Source organism: Epinephelus lanceolatus, chromosome 9, assembly GCF_041903045.1.
Source record: "Epinephelus lanceolatus isolate andai-2023 chromosome 9, ASM4190304v1, whole genome shotgun sequence".
Taxonomy (NCBI): domain Eukaryota; kingdom Metazoa; phylum Chordata; class Actinopteri; order Perciformes; family Serranidae; genus Epinephelus; species Epinephelus lanceolatus.
Window position 1 is genome coordinate 27,949,596 of NC_135742.1, and position 22,126 is coordinate 27,971,721.

Sequence of the window (22,126 nt, forward strand, 5' to 3'; positions counted from 1 at the left end):
AAGCGATCAATACACATATACCACGTTCGTAGATTATGTGACATAACTTACTTACAGGTCCATGGATGCACACAACAGCCAAGAACAAAGGTAATCAAGCCTGTTTTGGCTTTATTTGCTTAACTACTGGAAATCTGGAACAACTGAACTGCCCCACCCCCACAGTGAAATGAAGGAGGGGCACAGACAGGTCACTTTGGTACTGCACAGAGCGCACACTGTACAGATATTAAATATTTTTTACACATATGACATAACCGTACAAAATGTTAAAAAAAAAGTGGAAATAGAGAATGCAGCTTTGCATTTGTGTACAGCAAATACTTTACAGCATTATAAATACCTCAGAAGCCTTCATAATCTATCAGGATTTTTTTTTTTTGGTAAAGATTGCTTGAAGCTCAGCTATTTGACCCTGTACTACCGAAACTGTCCTAAGAAGATGAGAAAAGGGACACATAAGATGGAGGTTCTTCTCCCTGTTTAGACAGAGGTGGAGCAGTAGGGCCAGGATGCTGGATTGCAGATGAAGATGCAGTTGAAAAACCATATTGAATGGCCTGCTGTGGCGACGGATTATTGTTGTTTGTTGTGATTGCATATTGAGTAGGATCTGCTGCTGGGTATCCATAAGCACCTGGACCTGCGGGTACAGGATAAGGTCCCACAGGGAAGGCAGGAGGAGGGAAGTCGCTGTAACTTGGGCCCCCAGCAGCTCCAGCTGGGTAAGGCCCCATAGCCTCATCAGGATAAAGGGTGGTAAAGCGAGAAGGAACGATGATGAGTGGAAACACCACCTCTGGATCAAAGGCAAAACTGATGTCCAAATACACCTGGGAAACACAAACATATGAGGAAGTAAAATGACCTGAATCAAACTCTCATTCATGTCAGACCCGTGGCATTGACCTCCCACATCATGAAGACCCTGGAGAGACTTGTCTTGGAGCAGCTCCGGCCCATGGTCAAGCCACTTTTGGACCCCCTCCAGTTCGCCTATCAGCCCCAACTTGGAGTTGAGGACACCATCATCTACCTGCTCAACCGCGTCTATGCCCACCTGGACAAGCCGGCGAGCACTGTGAGGGTCATGTTTTTTGACTTCTCTAGTGCGTTCAACACCATCCGTCCAGCTCTACTGGGTGACAAGCTGACAGCAATGCAGGTGGATGCCCCCTGGTGTCCTGGATTGTAGACTACTTGACTGCAGATCACAGTATGTGCGCTTGCAACACTGTGTGTCAGACAGAGTGGTCAGCAATACCGGGGCCCCGCAGGGGACTGTCCTCTCTCCCTTCCTCTTCACCCTCTACACCACGGACTTCAGCTATTGCACTGAGACCTGCCATCTTCAGAAGTTTTCTGATGACTCTGCTATAGTTGGATGTATCAGCAAGGGTGATGAGGATGAGTACAGGGCTATTTTGAATCATTTTGTCACATGGTGTGAGCAGAACCATCTACAGCTCAACGTGGCAAAAACAAAGGAACTGGCTGTGGATCTGAGGAGGACCAAGACATTGGTGACTCCTGTTTCCATCCAGGGGGTCAGTGTGGACATTGTAGAGGACTATAAGTACCTGGGGGTACACATTGACAATAAACTGGACTGGGCTAAGAACACTGACTGTCTCTACAGGAAGGGCCAGAGCTGTCTCTATTTTCTGAGGCAACTGAGGTCCTTCAACAGGAAACAGGCAGGAAATCATTCCTGCCTGTGGCCATCAAACTGTACAACTCCCCCCTCTGAGTGGCCCTGAGACTATTTCACCCACTGTCAACATGTGCAGTAATTTAATTTAACTTGTACAATAACCCCATTTCACCTTGACTGTATATATTCTGTGTATTATCTATTTATACTATATATATTGTGTAAATAATCTTGTTTAGGTTACAATATATATATATTCTTACTTTTATTTTTTGTTAATAATCCTGTTTATTTGAACTATATATTTGTAAATACTCTTGTTAAATTTCTTATATTTTCACTTATCTTTCCACTCTTGCAAGGAGCACCTATAAAACAAATAATTTCCCCTCTGGGATCAATAAAGTATTTCTGATTCTGATTCTGAACTATAACTAAGTTGATTGTACTGTCTGATAGATAAACATGATTAATTGGGGTGCCTGCTGTGCAACAGAAGGAATATTATTATTGTTATTATTCTTAATCTTCTGCTACGTTTTTTGGCACGTTTCTCTTCCCACAGCGTAGCCAACACATTTGCAAAAAAATACATCAAAATGTGGAATGATTGGGAATAGTGTGCTATGACTTCTCAGATTCACCGAGCCCTCTGTCTATCCTCACGGTGTGCCGGAGGGCAGGCGGTGGGTTGCTGCTGCTGCTCGCTTTATGTGCTTATGCCCTCCCATACACACATTCTAACTGACTAATTAATTTGTGCTGGTTATTTATATTATTGTGACATATTTATTATGAGTATGTCCATCTGATGCTGGTTTTCTATTTGTTTTTCACTGTTTCACTACTACAAATGCAACTGTAGACAGTTTCTCAATATCACTATCCTCATTCATATTTTAATAAACTACAAATTATATTCAGCCACAAAATAGGCCTGAAAAGCTGGAAATCAGAACAGAAGTACAGAGAGTTGTTGCATAGAGATCTAGTTGCATCATCTAGTTGCACTGGTGTGAACTGGCAGGATTTCAGAATGTTGTGGTAGTAGTTGCCTCTTTCAACTGGCCAGTCTTTGGTCTGAACTTTGCATTATAAAGTAGTTTTAATAAGCTGCTGTGCTGTTATGTTGTTTCATATTTCTCATGATTGTTGAAGGTTGTGATGAAAGCCAAGAATCGTCTGTGTTACAGTTATTTAACCACCACTATTTGTGAACAAAAACAGTTACTTCATTTCTGAGTTGACGTAATAACATCATTACATTGTTACATACCTTGAGGTAATGTTCAACGGAGATGATTTCACAGTTTGTGAGAGTGTGGATGACATCATCAGGAATCTTTATTTGGCAGGACACAGTTTCCTCTGAGTTCTCTTTGATAGTCTCTCCAACCATTTTGCACAGACTTTTGTCATTGGTGTTAGTGGAGCCGTTGGCACGGTACACTATGTTCTGATGTAAACTGAATTTGGGCTTCATTTTTTTGGAAGAGGAGTTGCAGATTTTGGCAACAACAGATAGAGTGTCACCTGTCAAAAACAAATTATAAAATGTAAATATGCACAGTTTTTTTAATGAAATAGTGCCATCACACAATAACAAATATTATACAATACACATAATGTATGTACGCTGGAGTGACTTTACCTGGAGAGCAAACCTTTCTGTTAATATCAGCAGACATGCGGATCTGTCCTTTGGTGAAAACCCCCGTCTTTTTATCCACTGAACCAGACTGGGGACACTAGAACAAATCATACAAACAAATATTCCATATCAGTGCAGCTACTCGTGCAGCTGAAATTCAAAGTTCAGGAGAAAATACTGTCATCTTCCTGTTAACCTTTGGATTAACCTTGTCCAGATTAACACCATAAAAAACGTTCTCTTTAACATCTAGTGATGAATCCTCCCTGACAAAGTTTTTCCATACATATGTGCTGGCTTGGCTTGACTCAGTTTGACTCCACACATCAGCCCAACAACAGGGATTTGTGTCTCCACTACAACAGGGCTACTCCCTTGAAGGTGTGTCTACTGGTAACATGCTAGTCTTGAGATGATGAATCTTAAAGGCAGCAGGCTGTTCCACTCAAAATTTCCCCTTCAAAATACTGACAAATTACATATGCTATGAAAGACAACCATGCACAGTCTGAAATCATCATTAGCAAATGTAATCATAACCATACATGAACCTAAGAAATTGCCATTATTATTACTACTTGTTCTAGCATTGCAGTGTACTGCAGCTCTGCTTGTGGTTTGTGCAAGTGACATTGCCGTACCCCAGCCGAAGTCGCTGCTCAACCACTGTGGGTAGGTACAATCAATGTGCTGTGTCTCTATTTCAGTAGTTTTGAATGTATTAAAAAGTGGAAAATTAGAATGTACTATGAGAGTTATGATAGCTATATCACTGTGGATTGTTGTACTTTTGCCAAGTATGTCATAAAATGTCTTAAAAAGCCATAGTAAAGTATATCATAAATGTCATAGTATAATATGTCATAAAAAAAGTTTAAGAAAAAACAGTGCAGCACTATTCATACGCTGACTCTCTAAAGTGGCTCTCAGTCAGGGGCGATTCTAGGATCAGAGGTTTAGGGGTGCTGGGCACCCAAAGAGCTGCCCGGCCATGCAAGATAAATTTCACTGTTTTGTACATTTTAACACAATTTCATTCCCACATTTGTGAAAGAAAAGCACAACACTTTTTGGGAAAGTCTGTGACTAAACCATCAAATCTGATAAAGGTTATTTAAATGCTGAGCCACAACAAAAGAGGAATGGATTGGAATCATAAAAGAAACATATCGTAACCCTAATTTCTGGGGGAGGATAACTCATTTTGATACAGCAGCTCCTCAACATACACATAAACAGTATGTATGTTTCTGGAGTAAACCAGCCCCCTATAGTGAGTACCAAAAATACCAAAAATGGACCTTGGACTTATTTTTTGGACTTTTATTTGAAATGCAATGCACAACATGTAACATTAACACATTAACAGTTATTGACTTTTTCAATGTTTGTCTCTGCCTTTTTCCTTCTTGTCTTTATTATATGTATATATATATATACATATATATATATCCATGATGAGGCTGTCTGTCTGTCTGTCTGTCTGTACACACACGTGCAAGCACACACACACACATGCACACGCACACACAATAGGAGTTATAATGTTAATGGGCATCCAGTCACTTAGCTAGTCAGTAGCACCTTGGCTTTAATATTAACACATGCACATGACACAACAGCTAGCTTCTCTCATGCCAATTCAAACAGAGGACAGTGGTACTGACCACCTGTAACGTTTCCTAGCTAGAAAAAACGTCAGCTAACTCCTACCTAACAACATAAACAGTGACCTACGATTAAATGCAGCAAAAATAAGGACTGGTAATGATAATAATGTGTTGGTATTGAGTGGTAGAAGTTAAGAAATGTGCCACATATCCTGGTTTCAGCCAGGTACTTACACCACTACTGCATATCACCCACTCTGGAAGGCAGCGCATCGCTCTGTGCAGATTGAGCGCTCAGAGCTCACACCATTTTTGAGGCAAGGGGGGGCTGTATTTTTTGTTGTTGTTGTTGTTGTTAAAATATTACATTTCAACCAAGTACTGTATGGTTTTGACACTTTTCTAGCTTGTTAAAAAAGGCTATATAGTTAAAAAAAAAAAAATTCTCTCAAATTTTAGGGGTGCTGGGATTCAATTTAGGGGTTATCAAAAATCTGAGAAACCCTTATTGGAGATTTTTGTTTCAAAATGCTCTGAAATGCCCAATTTAACTGTAAAGTTCTAAAAAGTTCCCCTGGGAGGAATTACCCCGAAACCCCCAGAGAGTTAAGTCAGACAATGGTTCCCCACATTGTTTAAAAGGTGAGTATTGCCATGTTTTGCAGTGTTTTTCCATCACACAGCAGGTTGAAGATTACCTGCTTGAAATGAGCTGTGTGCAGAGGTGCAGTAAGAGCCTGTTTTCTGCAGCTCTTTATATCTCACTGTGGCTGTTTCCACTTGTACTGTTCCTCTCTTTGGTAGTGGACTTGCTTGTATTGAAGACAAGCTGCTGACAAAGTTCTACACATAAAAGTACAAATGAGCTGAACACACAGGGACTTTTAAACAGTCTTTCTTCCCGGTCTTCTGCAAACATGAGGTGAATGTAAGGGTCTCTGTGAAACATGTGGTTTCGCCTGGATGGAGGTGGTTATATGAGGTGGTTATAGCAGTGCTTCCTTCAGCGAGCTCTGTGACCATCTCAGCCCTGCTTACTCTGTGCACAGGATGCACACTTTTGAGTTTTCCCACCATGAGTTCCATTAGCTGTAAATGTAACATACTCTACTACTTTTAATTTTCACTATCCAGTCATACTGACATTAGAATGGTATAACGTGTCCCATATCATTAAAATATTGGATAGAATTTACCGTCTAGCTAACCTCACCTAGCTGTTAACAAGCTAACTTTACACTAGCAGGTAAAGCAGTTAATATTTTCCTTGGTAAACAAGCCTCAATGCTATGTATGGAGAGCTTGGTAAAATTAACATTAAATTGGTTAACCCTAACATAAATCAGAAACTCTAATGTCAGTTTGTCAACCAGTTTGAAGTGAAACACACCTTGGTTGACCAGTGGTTGTTCCATTTACAAATGGTGAGATGGGAAAGCAATTTATTGATGACCTTCTACAGCTAATTATATCTGCAGGGATGTTTTGACTGCACATTATGGGAGGTCTTTAGTAGCCCTGATATTAACAACCAGGGTTTAGAAGTGTCTGCTAGAGGCATCTCTGGCCTCTGGCAATCCCAGATAGGCATGGCAGGGAATTAAAACAATGACAAAATTCACACAAGGGCCGGGGAAACCATACCCTTGTCCTGCATGATGATGAGGGACTGAAGATGGCAAATCAGCTCTGCACCTTCTTCTGTCACTTTGGGAGTGGCGGCAGTGCTGAGACCGCCACATCAAACTTAACTATCAAGGAGGCAGAAGTCTTTGAACTGCTCAGGGGATGTAACCCACGGAAAATCCCAGGCCCTGATAATAATTCTGGTTGTGTTTTAAAGCATTGTGCTAAGCAGCTAGCATCGGTATTTACTGATATTTCATGCCCTCCTTTAATCTCCACAAAGTCCCTTCCCTATGAAAAACATCTACAATTGTGCTCGTGCAAAAAAATTTCACACCCATAGAGTCCAGTGACTTTCATCCAATAGCAATGACATCATTGGTAATGAAGTGCTTTGAGCATCTCGTAAAAAGGTGCACTGTGTCACAAACCCAGCAACTCACTGAACCCTTTTTATTCGCATATCAAGCCTTTAGAGGGGTGGAGGATGCAATACTGACTTTATTGAATTACTGCACACTCAACATGAGAACACTTTATTAAGCAAGTGGATGATAGCCTTCTACACAATAGGGAGGAGGAGTATGGGCCAGTTTTCGACAACTTCCGTCCTAAACTGATGTAGGAAGTCAAATCTACTCCTGAGTACCTCTAGAACAAAGGAAATGTCAATAGATTTGGGAATGCTGCAATCCTCTGTTCCTGATCTTATCAAAGGAGAGCAAATATAAGCTGTTACAGATTACAAGTACCTTGACATAGTGTCTAACCACAAGTTTAAATGGGACCCATTGACTGATGTCATAAGCACTATGACACAACGAAGAAAAATCTTTCTAAAGAAATTGTTATCTTTTCATGTCCACAACAAAATGCTCAGAATGTTTGATTGTGCTTTTAATGAAATATGTGATAAAATGCCTTTGTGATTATGACACAAACCAATTTCCCCACAAGGATATATAACAGTCTTAGTCTCTTAGGTACACTGGCCAACAATATATTAGATATGGTAAGGCTATTAAATAATGACCTGTTTAATCTATGGATTTATGACTAAGTTTTAAATATTGTGCAAGTAAATAATAATAATAAATATTTGGCCAAGCAAGGGAAAAAAAATCTAGCATAGAATTGTGCTGTGACACAGATGTTTCCTCTCTTATCTTGCAACCCAAAGGAGTGAATTAGATCCTGACCAAAATGTGCCAATATCTATGTCAAGTACAACATACATCTGTCAACATATGGGAAGTGTGTAGCAGATTGTTGAAAAGACAGAATGCTTATAAGAATGTGAATTCTCCTTTATGTATAAAGACATTACATCTGCCTTTTTTTCAAATTCAATCAATGGATTGTATTGTATGAAGTTTTTCTGTCATTTGAATTTCTGTTCCCGCATTTGAATACATGTAAATAATTGTTGTGCTCAAAAGGCTGAGCATCATCACATAAGATAGGGCCCTCAGTTACTTTTAAAGACATGTTTTGACAGGCACTAATACCTCCAAACTATTAGACCAAAGGAGTTGCAGCATGTACTGCCTCCGGTGATTGGCACGATGTGATTTTGCTAGGCAGGACATGCACCTGGATCAAGATAACACATTGCATTCCTGGACCAACATTGCAATGAACCAATTACAGCCCTCTGACATAATTTGGTATGCTGCTGCTGTACTTCTTTCAAGATTCCTTTGTGCCTCTTCAGAGCTAACCTAAGTTTTCCACATTAGAGTTAGTGCAGTTGAACAAAATTCTCATTAACACTGAACAAAATGGTTATAAGCTACTGCAGGATTAGTGAGTTAGCCTGCTAAATTGGTAGGCTGTGCTAATGAGTAAGCTTGCCAATAGGCTAGAATATTGTTTACTAACACTGGGAGTAAGAGGAATGTGATTTTGCAATTGCAAAGACCTGCAATGGACACATTTATATTTGTGGTAACGTTTGTTTGTTTTTCTAGAATGAATGCTCTAGCAGATACTAAGGGTTTGTATACCTTTATCTTTTTAACACTACTTTTATAACTTTCAGGGCCAAAGAATTACATCTTGAACACGAACCAAACAGTTTCTGTAATAACTCATGCTATGAAAAATGTCATACAATACAATAACAATACTGAAAACACATGAAAGGTTCCATGAAGTCAGCCCGTGCTTGCTGAGACAATATAGTCTCATAAAAGGGACTCAGGTCATGACGTGGTTTATCCAAGTGGTGTGTCAAAGATGGCAGACCTTTTCGCATATGCACGACTCGCTTGTCATACTGACAAGCAAACAAACACTGCTGTGGGCTAAGTAACACCCCCTCACTGCAACGATACTCCCTGATGGCAGTGGCCCCCCCAGCAGGAAAATGCCCCATGCCACACTGCAGAAACTGCTCAGGAATGGCCAGAGGAATGTAACAAAAAGCTAAAGGCATCGACCTGGCCTCCAGATTCCCCAGATCCAAATCTGAGTGAGTATCCCTGACATGTCAAGGAATGGACATGTCAGGGATACTCACTGACATGTCCATTCCTTGACATGTCAGGGATACTCACTGACATGACATGTCAAGGAATGGACACAGGACCTCTGGCGGGTGTCCTGTGGTGCCTGGCACCAGAAGTGTTGGCCTTGGATCATTTGAGAATTGTCAGTTGTGAGGTGGGGTACCAGCACATCCCAAGATGCTCAGTCAGATTGGGGTGTGGGAGATTTGGAGGCCAGGTCAACACCGTGAGCTTTTTGTCATGTTCCTCGGGCCATTCCTGAGCAGTTTCTGCGGTGTGGCATGATGCATTTTCCTGCTGGGGGGCCACTGCCATCAGGGAGTACCGTTGCCGTGAGGGGGTGTTACTTAGCCCACAGCTCCCAGCAGAACATTGCATTGTAACAAAATGATCAATGTTGTTTTGGCTGATAGGTGTGTAAACATATACATATATATGTGTATGTATGTATATATATATACACATACATTTAACATGTTTCATTGTAGTGTCCCACTCACCATTACGTGGCCATGGTGTGAAAGGGACTTTGAGACAAAGTTGAGCTCTTCTCGTGCTTTAGTGGGCCACCGCCAACTCCTGGACATCTTTGCTTCAAGCATGTAGACGATCTTTCCATGCTTCCCCTTGAAGGATGACGGCATGTCGCTGTAAACCAGGACAATGCAGTTATTTGTAAAGGCAAACAATAACACAGTAGGCTGCTAATTCCATACTAGGAATTCCTACTTACCCCTGTGGGATTTTACACTTGAACTTAAAGTGATGAGCTCCTTTGGGAAGTGCAGTGCCTGCAAAGAAGTGAGAGTGAATAGCACTGCCTGTAGTGACCTTACAAATGATTCATCTGGTTCCCAGAAGTACATGTGTGATCAATTTAGTTCATTGGTAACAACATTAGGGTGCAGAATCTGTGCGGAGATGTTATATAAATAACACACCACACTTCCGACAAGCAAGAAGAGTCATTCAAGATGCATTGTTGGTGTGTTTACTTGTTGCTGTCAACAAGTGAATACAGGTATGAACAGATCTGAATATATTTCTTTATAACAACACATCTAAATAAAGAATGGACTATACTGTGCAATAAAAATGGTCACGTGACAAGCAGACAGTGCAAAGATCCTCTTGTACCAACACTAGAAGCAATACTGACACAATATAATCTCCACATAATTTACAAGATATGCTATAAAAACAGCATACTCATCTTATCAAACTAACGCCCATGACTGTAAAAGAACAAAATGACATCCAAATGTTACTATTAGTGAGCAAATCAAAGGCCAGCACATCTTTACCCTTCGCATTTTCTGGGATCAGACACTCTTTGTCTTTGAAGTATCTCCTGTGCGCACTGTATGTCTCCTGGTCCTCTCCAGATCCCTCCGTCCAGCGCACGTTCGCGTCCCCTTTGGCTTTCACCACCAGCCCCTTCACTGTGGTGTCTTTGGTCAGAGTGAAAGTCACTGAGCCCGTGATTGTATCTCCCTCAGAAAAAGTTCCCTCTTCGTTGATAGCTTCATAAGTTACTCTAAAGTCCTTTATCCGCGGCATTTTAAGTATCTCGGCGCTCTGTTACCGTTGTGTAGGATCCACTAACTGCTGTGTGTGTATGTGTGTGTGTGTATGTGTGTATGTGACAACGCTGATAGTCCTGCTATCTCGATGTGAGAACTGGGTGCGGCTCCGCTCGGATATTGACGTCACAAGAAAAACCCCAATATTGCCTTGGGTTAGACAGTTAACACTTTACAACGCACTTTTGCGCAATCAGGATGCCGCAACCGCGCAATGGTTAACAAGCAATTCAGATTTACAAAATAAATTTAAGTTAAAGGCAACTTACCAAGTGTACGCCCATAAGCCCCTCCTTTTTACAATGTGTTTAACATCATGCTGGTATAACTTCAAGTCATCTATCTAAAACGACAAAAGAAATAAAAAGATATGTCTTTGATATACTGGAAAAGATCAGATGGATGAGGTTGTTTGCAGAGAAGTGTGCTACTTTGTCTTGTAGAAATGAAAACATACAAAGGAATTAAGAAGTTATAACAAAGTATTCACACTCACACTGTCAGAGAAACCTTCCCGCATAGTTCTTTATTCAAGTCTCCAAGTTAGAGAAGACACTGGCAGTTTGTAAGTATTTTGTAACAAAATAGTCAGTTGTAATGTATTTGGCATTAAAAAACACTTATAAAAAACACTTAAAAACCTTTTTCTTGATACAGTAGATGTTGTCCAGTCTCTTTCAGCTAACATCCAAACTTACACTTAACTATAAACAACTATAACACCTATAATAGAGTTCAAATCAGTGTAGGACACTTGAGGTGACCAAGGCACGTGAAATACACAGTGTATCCTGATGGCTGAGGTTTGAGCAGCTGGACGAAGCCAATTATCAACCTGAACTGACCTGAAAACATTCACACAGTGAAAAAGCCCCATTTTTGCATATTGTCCACATGCACACAACAATTATTACATTGAAGTATTAGTGAATGAAGTATTAAAGACATTGTATTATTTTGCATCAGGTTCGTCAGGAGCAGAAGATGGGAAGAGGAATACATGCCTGGTGACCCAGCATACACAGGTGGGTTACCTGAGTACACACGTAGTGGTCCTAATTACCTTCGGGCTCTTGGGTTTGGACATGCAGCCTCATGAGGCTGAGGGCCAGGAGCAAGGTCTGGTGGAATAACGACCACTGGGAAAATGATCTTTGGATCAGAAGCAAAGCTGATGTCCAGATACGCCTGAGAGAAAATATGACAGCCTCATTAGCACAGTATGCTTTACTTTTAAAACGGAAAAGCAGGAGAATATCTGACAATCAATTTGGAAAATTAATATCTATGGGTCAACAGTTTTACAAAACCATTTTTTTTAACCAATCACTGTCAGTGGACTTAATTGACTGTGCTTTACCATAAAGTCACACTCTTGCATACCTTTAAATGGTACGTCACTTAGATGATGTTGCAGTTCTGGATTGTTGGCAGCAGATCATCAGGAATCCATATTGTACACCTGGCATCCTTATGTGTTCGAGATTCAATACGTTGGTCAACCAGTCGGTGGATAACGTTACACTGACGTCTGAAATTGCCATTGGCATGGTACACCACTTCCTGGACTAGTCTGAATTTGGGTGTCATCCCTCTGGATGAGGAATTGTTGATCTTTGCAACAATCACCATCGTTTCACCTATAAAAAAGACAATAGAATGTTAAACCCCACCCATTTATTATTCCATGCATGTTATTTGAAAGTACAGTCTAACCACAATGACTATGATGTTCAACTATGGTGTTTATAACTCCCTAAAATGTTACCCAAATTTCCATCAACCCCTTTTTTCATGCTCTACTAAAACCATCACTGACAACAGACCATTTCATCATGGCAGACATTTAAACTTGTCAAGAGCACAGGTGTCAGCCAGTATGCACCAAACTGGGGCACATGAACAGATATATCTAAATGGCACACAGCTGTTAATCATGTTATTAGTGCTTCTCCAAAAATCACACGTCAAAATGTCTGTAAGGTAAAAAAATATATATATCGCAGTGTCATTAAAATAGTTTGCTATTTTGCATGGCTGTATCAGCCATCACTAACAAAAAATGTTTTTCAGTATCTGCCTTCAGCTGAAGATATCAGTGAATGTGTTTGATTGACCATATTTGAAGAGGAATATTATTACCTGGGGCATAGGCCTTCTTGTCAGCGATGACATCCATGATAGCATATCCTCTTGAGAAATCCACCATGCAAGTCCTATTTTTTTTATTGATTTCTATTTTCTATATTTATTTAAGTGATAGACTCACCAGCCACTTTACTAGGTACAGCCGTTCAACTGCTCATTAACGCAAATAGCTAATCAGACAATCACATGGCAGCAACTCAATGCATTTAGGCATGTAGACATGGTCAAGACGACCTGCTGAAGTTCAAACCGAGCATCAGAGTGGGGAAGAAAGGTGATTTAAGTGACTTTGAACGTGGCATGGTTGTTGGTGCCAAATAGGCTGGTCTGAGTGTTTCAGAAACTGCTGATCTACTGGGATTTCCACACACAACTATCTCTAGGGTTTACAGAGGATGGTCCAAAAAAGAGGAAATATCCAATGAGCAGCAGTTCTCTGAGCGAAAAAAGCTGTGTTGATGCCAAAGGTCAGAGGAGAATGCCCAGACTGGTTCAAGATGATAGAAAGGCAACAGATACTCAAATAACCACTTCTTACAACCAAGGTATGCAAAAGACCATCTCTGAATGAACAACATGTGGAACCTTGAAGCAGATGGGCTACCGCAGCAGAAAATCACACCGGGTGTCACCTAAGGACAGGAAACTGAGGCTACAATTCACACAGGCTCACTAAAATTGGACAATAGAAGATTGGAAAAAACGTTGCCTGGTCTGATGAGTCTGGATTTCTGCTGCGACATTCAGATGGTAGGGTCAGAATTTGGGGTAAACAGCATGAAAGCATGGATCCATCCTGCCTTGTATCAACAGTTCAGGCAGGTTGTGGTGGTGTAATGGTGTGGGAGATAATTATTTAGCAGATTTAGGACCCCTTAGTACCAACTGAGCACTATTTAAACACCGCAGCCTCCCTGAGTATTGTTGCTGAGTGTGTCCATCTCTTTATGACCACAGTGTACCCATCTTCTGATGGCTACTTCCAGCAGGATAACACACCATGTCACAAAGCTCAAACCATCTCAAACTGGTTTCTTGAACACATTGAGTTCACTGTACTCCAATGGCCTCCACAGTCACCAGATCTCTAACCAATAGAGCACCTTTGGGATGTGGTGGAACGGGAGATTTACATCATGGATGTGCAGCTGACAAATCTGCAGCAACTGTGTGATGCTATCATGTTAATATGTACCAAACCCAAACTTTTTTGAATGAGGGCCAGATTAGATAATGTGAAAATACCTGGGGGCCAGCTGCTTCATATAGGTTATTAAAAAATCTGATACAAATCACACAAACACAACTGAAAATGTATTCAACTTTCCATTGCTCCTTAAAGCGATGGCCCTTGCTCTTGACTTTCTGTTTCTTTGCCATAGATTTTTATAATAACTAGATACTGGATACCAAGATGGTGCCTATTCATTCCAGTGGAGTTGCTCTCCTGGCACATATGCCAAAAAAGTTTTCTAGCTTTGTGTAATATCCAACATATAACAGACTTAAGTAGTTAAAACAAAGTATTCACACTAACACTGACAGAAAACCTTTCCATAATAGTTCTTTATTCAAGTCTCCAAGTCAGAGAAGACACTGGCAGTTTGAGAATTTTGTAACAAAATAGAAAGACGTAGTTGAAATGTATTTGGCATTAAAAGAAAGTTAAAAGAACAAAAAAAAAAACAGAACATAAAACCTTTTTTCTTGATACAGTACATGTTGTCCAGTCTCTTTCAACTAGTGTCCAAACATTAACTAAACTATATATAAACTATAACACTGAAAAAAAGATCAGTCTAGGACACTTGAGTTGACCAAGGCACATGAAATACACAGTGTATCCTGATGGCTGAGGTTTGAGCAGCTGGACGAAGCCAATTATCAACCTGAACTGACCTGAAAACATTCACACACTGAAAGAGTCCCATTTTGTATACAATTGTTCACATGCACACAACAATTACTGCATTAAAGTATTAGTGAATGAAGTATTAAAGATATGATTTAGTTAATCAGAGTTCACATTTTAACTCAATATTAGTATTTTACTTAATAATTAACAAACTCATTCAGTCATTCACATAAGTACATTCTATTATTTTGCATCAGGTTCGTCAGGAGCAGAAGATGGGAAAAGGAGCGAATATGCTGGAGGAGCTTCATCCGATTGAGACAGGAAATCTGTGTTCATCATTGGTGCAGAAGGCAGCGGGTTGTATGTAGGAGCAGTTGGGGATATCTGGAAGGGTGGAGGAGGAGGGAATGGGTGGAGATGTGGGGCAGATGGGGGTGGTTGAAATGGTGGGGCAGATGGGGGTGGTTGGAATGCTGGGGCAGTGGGTGGAGGGTGAAGTACAGGAGATGAAAATGGAGATCCATATGGAGAAGGCCGCTGTCGCACTGGGTTATTGTAGCCCCCACTCATGTATGTTGGATGAGCAGGATACATGCTTGGTGAACCAGCATACACAGGTGGGTTACCTGGGTACACAGGTGGTGGTGTTGAATTCCTTTGGGCTCTTGGGTTTCTATAACTCCCTGAGTGTGGGGATGTCGGATAAGGACCCATGGACACTGCAGAAGGAGGGAAGTCGCTGTAGCTCGGACCCCCAACAGCCCCAGCGGGATATGGACCTGCAGCCTCATGAGGCTGAGGGCCAGGAGCGAGGTCTTTTGGAATAATGACCAATGGGAAAATGATCTCTGGATCAAAAGCAAAGCTGATGTCCAGATATACCTGAGAGAAAATATGACAGCCTCAAATCAGTATTTTTGGGTCAATAGTTTTGCAAAATCATTTTAAAAAATCACTGTCAGTGGACTCAATTCACTGTGCTTTACCATAAAGACACACCCTTGCATACCTTTAAATGGTACTCCACTGAGATACTTTCACAATTCTGGATTGATGGCATCAGATCACCAGGAATCTTCACTGTACACCTGATATCCTTTTGTGTTCGAGATGGAATAAGTTGGTCAGCCAGTTTGTGGATAACGTTGCCCTCATGTTTGGTACTGCCGTTGGCACGGTACACCACATCCTGGCCTAATCTGAATTTGGGTGTCATCTCAGTGGATGAGGAATTGTTGATCTTTGCAACAATCACCATTGTTTCACCTATAAGAAAGACAACAGAATGTTCTTATGCCAGTGAGGCACAACTTCCTCTTATATTGTATTTCAGTTGTGCTGAAATGCTAAACCACACCTATTTATTATTCCATGCATGGTTTTTGAAAGTATAATCTAACCACAATGACTATGATGTTCAACTGGACCAGAAGAACAGACCATTTCATCATGGCAGACATTTAAACTTGTCAAGAGCACAGGTGTCAGCCAGTATGCACCAAACTGGGGCAGATGAACGGACATATGTAAATGGCACACAGCTGTTAATCATGTTATTAGTGCTTCTCCTAAAACGACAAGTCAAAATGTCTGTAAGGTAAAAACGACTATACGGTGCATTCAATTTCTTTGCTGGCAAAAGTAGTAAATAGGATAAGTCAATTCATGAACTGTAATGCTGACAATATTGCAGTGTCATTAAAATAGTTTGCTATTTTGCATGGCTGTGTCAGCCATCACTAACAAAAATTGTTTTTCAGTATCTGCCTTCAGCTGAAGATATCAGTGAATGTGTTTGATTGACCATATTTGAAGCGGAATATTACTACCTGGAGCATAGGCCTTCTTGTCAACGATGACATCCATGATAGCATATCCACTTGAGAAAAGCCCCAACTCCTTCTTCTTTGAACCAACTTGACGTGACTAGAATGCAATAAACAGAGTAAACAACAATTACTTTTGATCCACTTACATTATTAAGACAATGGAGGATTAAAAGGTTGATGTGTGTGATTTAAGGGGATATATTGGTAGAAATGGAAGATAATAATAATATTTCCTTTGTGTGTGATCACTTGAAAATAAGAATCTCATTTTCGTTACTTTAGAGCTACAAACACTGGCTCCAAATAGAGCCTTCACAGTTTTGCATCATAGCTAGGAGCCCCTATGTGACAAACAACATCAGAAAAACACTTTTTTTTTTAACGTGAAACTGCTTTACCCAGTGTTTTTACAAGTTTTAATCACCTTGGGTCTCATTTATAAAACTGTGCGTAGAATCCATACTAAAAATGTACGTATGGACAAAGACTGAAAATGTCAGTTTTCCATCTCCAAAATGTTCATAAGCACGGGTCAAAGTTTCTCCCATCAAGTCTGTTTTTATAGATCACAACGTTTGAGTGGGAAGTGGCGTACGCCTCTTTCAGGCCTCGTTTTGTGCGTACACAATGTTTTTAAGTGGTCCAGTTGTTTTGGAGATGAAGAGACCTCTGAGGAGGAAGTATCACCGCACTAGCATTTAAATCTTATTGCTTACCGTGCAGCATGTCATGGCGAGCAGTTTTCAGTGGAACTACATTCTACAGTAGAAACAATATCAATGAAAACTGTCCACAGCGAGGTTTGTAAATTATCCAAAGTAACTGAAACATTGTCTCTGCAAAGACACATTGCTGTTGAGGTTTTCTTAAAATGGGATTTGAGGAGCACAAATTGAAATCCAAACCCTAATAGTCTTTTTATTACAGCAGATGTTTTTACTTCTCATGGCAGGAAAAGCACATGTGGAGCTAATGCTGTTAAAGATGGCTCCGATCTATGTATTTGGTTAAATTAAAACTGTAACAGAGTATGTGTAATAGCTGGATCCTTGAAGTTACACCTCTAAATGGAGTGGTTGTCATTATTATTATTTATTAAAACTGCTCTTTTGAAATGTTACAGTTTTTAAAAAAAGCCTATCACCTAAATTATACGGCAGTGGTGGGATCGATTTCAGAGCTGGATATCTCAAAACTTCAGCACTTTAAAGCAGAGTTATCTGTGTGGCTTGATATAACTAGGGATAATTACAGTGTGGTTTGGGACAACAGTGATGCCTATATTTTTCATTTTCCATCGTCTGGTTCTCTTCTTTTGGGCTTTGTTTGACAGGACAGTGGTGGTCGAAGGGGGGAAGAGAGGGGGGATAACATGCAGCAACGGGCCGCAGGTCAGAATCAAATCCAAGGCTGCTGCAGCAAGGACGTCGCCTTTGTACATAGGGCGCCTGCTGTACCAGGTGAGCTACTTGGTGCCCTTCTTCTCTGCTTTACCCCCCCATGAGAATTGCTGCGTCCAAGACAAGGATTGTTGCTGTAGCAAAACATTACAAGATGTAATCTCCACAGACTTAACTGAGGAATAAGGACAAGTAGTTTCTGTCATACAGTATCAGAGATTTTTGTAGTTACGTTTCATTTTTTACACACCATTAGAGCAGGAAGGTTTGGAAAGGACTTGGAGACAAAACGGATGTCCTTTTCTACAGTGCGGTCCATCTTCCAACTCCTGGACAGTTTGGCTTCCAGCTTGTAGACAATCTTTCCATGAGTCCCCTTGAAGGATGATGGCATGTTTCTGCAATGGAGAATGGATTCATTGTATTCAATCTGAATCAGTTGATAGAATGTGCAGGAGTAAAAGCTATCTACTCAATTTCATGGTGAAAGTGCAGACATGTTTTGACATTCTTCTTACTGTACTTACCCTTGTGGTATGTTGAAGACAAAGTTATAGACATGGGTTCCTCTGGGAACCACAGTCTCTGAAAGAGAAAGGATTTTGGGATTAATACTAACAGTGGTCTTGGCCATTAGTAGCCAATTAAACGCAGTGATGGATAGTAACATCTGCACTTTATCTAAGCATTGCAGTGTATTACTCCACTACACTTCATTTCAATATTGTACATTACTTTATTTTAAGAGCTACAATTCAGTTATGAGTCATTTAAAAAAGAAAATAGGTCCAAATTGACCAGTTATACTAAACTTTTAGATCTGAATGTCTGTGTCAACTTGTTTTTATGTGGTATTGTTATATTTATAAATAATGGTCATGGATATTTTTTACATCACTGACTAATCCTGCCATAACCATCACTGGACATACAGAAGAGAAACCCACATAAACAAACATTCAGGGAGGAAAAATGCCTACATCATGTTTATTAGTACTGAAAGGGTTAAGGCATGCCTAACTAACAAGTCCACCGCCTACCCTGAGAGTCCTCTGGGATTAGAAACTGCTTCAGTTTAAAGTATCTCCTGTGTGAAGAGTACGTCCTGGTGTGATCGCCGCTCTTTTTCGTCCAACGCACGTCAGCGTCTCCTTTCGCTTTAACAAACAGGCTCTCAACAGTGGTGGCCTTAAATAGGACCAGTGTTATTTTCCCTGTAATAGTGTCTCCCTCCGAGAACGTCCCCTCCTCATTCAGTGCGTCATAGGTCATCGTGAAGCTTTGGATTGAAGGCATTGTCGTAAATAAATGAAGACTATGCTGGTTAAATGAAGAAAAAAAGTGTATGATCGGTGAACCAGCTCATTTCCAAACGCTTTCATAGTGGGTTATGTGGGGGTTCCCATGGCGTTTCGATTCTGGGATAAGACACGCCCTATGAAGGTCTGCTCAAAGACCTCTACTGCCATCGTATGTACAAGGGGAAGACGGCGAGCTCGTGGGAAACAAGTGCAGACCACTGTGCAAAAATGGGCCTTGCAATCATTCAAAAATAATGGCACGGAGCCCCCTAGTGGACAAACAGGGAAACATGTAGATGGCTGGAAGATGGCTAATTTGAGACTAATAAACTGCTCTTAGGTGAAAAATTTGGAGGATGTTTGTTTTTATGTGGAGGTGCTATTACCATTTTGGTGGCCTTCTCCACCAATTTGCCATTAACTTTCAGGATAAAAAAATAACTATTGAATGTATTAGTTTTAAAATAATTTAATTTCACTAACTCTTCAACCCAGTACAAGTACGAGAATGTGAGAATATTCACTAAAAGTGAATAGTAAGTGTAGTGCGTATACATAATTGCACACCATGCAAGTCCTATTTTTTTAAATTTATTTTTTATGTTTATTTGAGTGATACACATAATATATCAGCATGTACAAGCCCGAGTATTTATGCATGTTATTTCTCCCATAACAATCAAAGACAAATTGTAACCACTGCTGTGAATGGCTTATTTCACTGTATCTGGATCATACACAATATTATATAATATTTTTCTTACACCAGTTGTTGGACCATGTTTTTATAAAGTTGTAATAATACAATACTGCATCATAGTATTCACAAACTTAACAAACAAAGATTTGTTCATTTTATTTACCACTGACATCATAACAACGTTCATATCTATATTTAACAGAATGAATTGAAATTTGTAAGTTCCTGGGTATGTTATGGACCACCTTATGCGGATGTCAGATGATACAGACAAGACGGTGGGTTAGGGTGGGTGGTGGTGGACCAGACAAACACAAGCTCCTCCCTGTCAATTTGCCTCTAGACTTATGTAAGTCTTATTAGCCTGTTTTATTTTCAGCAGCCATATACTTTGAGGTAACTGTTTGCAGTCACTAAGACCCACACTATTTATTTATTTATTTATTTATTTATTTATTTATTTATTATTAAATTTCCACATAATTTGACTAAATCAGATGGCAAGTTAGAATGTATTTGTCTGTTAGAATAGAATAGAATAGAATATGCCTTTATTGTCATTGTATAAGTACTACAACGAAATTACAGGGGGCTCATCACAGTGACATCACAACATACACACATACCTATACACATAATGCACGAAGAAAAGAAAAAAAAAAGGGGGGGAAAAAAAAGAATAAATAGGAACATTAAGTGTCAAGTGCATGATTAAAGCAATATAATAAAACCAGTGGGATAAAAACATTATTGCACAGTCCCTATTTATATTGCACAGTCCCTATTTATGAGGGAGGTTGGCTTTCCCCATGTCAATTTAACACAATTTGTGTTAATTTTAACACAATGCTACATCTGAAGATATTGCTCTTAGTGGTAAGTTAATGTTAGCAATTAAAAGACAAGCATGCGGGTGTGTGATAAGCTTCCAACTAATTTGGATCAGTAGGACCTGGTAAATCTAAAAAAATGTAACTTTGTCAGCGATAAGTCCCAATGTCCTGGGATGAGACAATAGTGAAGTCCCAAGGTCAAACTAGTATTTCTAATTAACAGTGTCTTAACTTGTTACTGTTGATAAAATTGGTCAAATTTGTTGCCATATCAAACTACAAACATTCTTCATAACAAATAAACCAGGTTCAACCATAAATGTGATCAGGTTTTGGACCTTGTCCACTTTTGTGTTGGGATCGGTTGCAGACTGACTTGGCAGAGATGGCTGCCATCTTGTTTGTATATGGATTAGTGTATTGTGCTCTTACTACCACCAGATGGCACAAAAACAGTGTCCATGAACGAGGACAACAGGTCTAAGTTGAGAAGAATGAAGTATAAGGTCAAGTAAACCCAAAATGTGATGTCCTCATATGAGGACACAAGGTCTCAGAAGGATAAAGCTCTTTTTTGACCTGCAAATCCATCAGAGTCAAACAAGAAGGACATTCTTGGCCTCCCCATCTTCTGGACTTCAAAATGAAAAGGAAACAGAGAAAATTAATATGCTCGTTTCCCCCCACCTAAACCTGGACCAAAGCCTAAACTTAAACATAAACACAGAGGGGTGCGCTATACATTAACAGGAGGGAAACACTGTTCAACAAGAGAACAGACTTTGACTTAACACCGAACATACAACTGTGAAAACAGTGTGCTATGACAGCTAGTACCTATGTATTGGGCAGGGGTGTCCAATTTTTTTAGAAAGCGGCCAGATGAGAAAATGCGAAAATACCCTGGGGGTCAGCTGCTTCGTATGGATTATTGGAAAAAACTGATACAAATCACACAAACACAACTGTTTCATCTTTGAGTGAAAATATGTTCAACTTTCCATCGCTTCTAAAAGCCATGGCCCTCGCTCTTGACTTTATGTTTCTTTGTCATAGATTTTAATAATAACTAGATAGCCTACCGAACGGTTATTCATTCCATTGGAGTTGCTATATAATGTAATTAATCAAATTTCCACATGTATTTTGTATCTACTCCGTGTTAAGATCTTATTTTCTTACTCTGAAAAGCAGAGGTGGTCATATGTGTGTCCTGGGCCAAAAAATGCCCTCAAATGAATGATTACAGTAAAGTAAAATCATCCCTTTATCTTGAACACATCCCTGATGAATATGAAGTAAAGATTATACTGTTCTATTAAAGATATTGCTGGCAGGTTTTAAAAAGGCCATTACAGAATACTGCCTCCAGAAAACTGCCCAACTGCTAGCCTCTTCATAAATACTGTTGAACACTTACATC

At 40.0% G+C, this 22,126-nt stretch overlaps 2 protein-coding genes across 2 annotated transcripts; both read right to left on the reverse strand.

Moving 5' to 3' along the window:
* Nucleotides 1-86: 86 nt before the first annotated feature.
* LOC117252936 (arrestin domain-containing protein 3-like) lies at nucleotides 87-10,732 on the reverse strand. The gene is made up of 6 exons (XM_033620223.2): nucleotides 10,356-10,732; nucleotides 9,785-9,842; nucleotides 9,552-9,699; nucleotides 3,306-3,402; nucleotides 2,931-3,187; nucleotides 87-833 (listed from the first exon to the last, which is right to left on the reverse strand). Exons 1-6 carry the CDS (start codon nucleotides 10,609-10,611, stop codon nucleotides 435-437), a joined length of 1,215 nt encoding a protein of 404 aa, XP_033476114.1. The 5' UTR covers nucleotides 10,612-10,732; the 3' UTR covers nucleotides 87-434.
* Nucleotides 10,733-14,329: 3,597 nt separating this feature from the next.
* Nucleotides 14,330-19,293, reverse strand: LOC117250905 (arrestin domain-containing protein 3-like). The gene is made up of 6 exons (XM_033616871.2): nucleotides 18,910-19,293; nucleotides 18,397-18,454; nucleotides 18,120-18,267; nucleotides 16,470-16,566; nucleotides 15,650-15,906; nucleotides 14,330-15,522 (listed from the first exon to the last, which is right to left on the reverse strand). The coding sequence occupies exons 1-6, from the start codon at nucleotides 19,163-19,165 to the stop codon at nucleotides 14,881-14,883; spliced, it is 1,458 nt and encodes a 485-aa protein (XP_033472762.1). The 5' UTR covers nucleotides 19,166-19,293; the 3' UTR covers nucleotides 14,330-14,880.
* Nucleotides 19,294-22,126: the final 2,833 nt, after the last annotated feature.

Bases quoted from the DNA above. Each gene is read 5' to 3' on its own strand.
- LOC117250905 (XM_033616871.2), bottom strand. From the start codon at position 19,165: ATGCCTTCAATCCAAAGCTTCACGATGACCTATGACGCACTGAATGAG. The intron at 18,268-18,396 runs GTAAGTACAGTA...TCTCCATTGCAG, and splicing joins GTCTTCAACATACCACAAGG to AAACATGCCATCATCCTTCA. The intron at 15,523-15,649 runs GTATGCAAGGGT...ATTTTCTCTCAG, and splicing joins CAGTGGAGTACCATTTAAAG to GTATATCTGGACATCAGCTT.
- LOC117252936 (XM_033620223.2), bottom strand. From the start codon at position 10,611: ATGCCGCGGATAAAGGACTTTAGAGTAACTTATGAAGCTATCAACGAA. The intron at 9,843-10,355 runs GTAAAGATGTGC...ACTTCTTTGCAG, and splicing joins GATCCCAGAAAATGCGAAGG to GCACTGCACTTCCCAAAGGA. The intron at 834-2,930 runs GTATGTAACAAT...TGTGTTTCCCAG, and splicing joins CCGTTGAACATTACCTCAAG to GTGTATTTGGACATCAGTTT.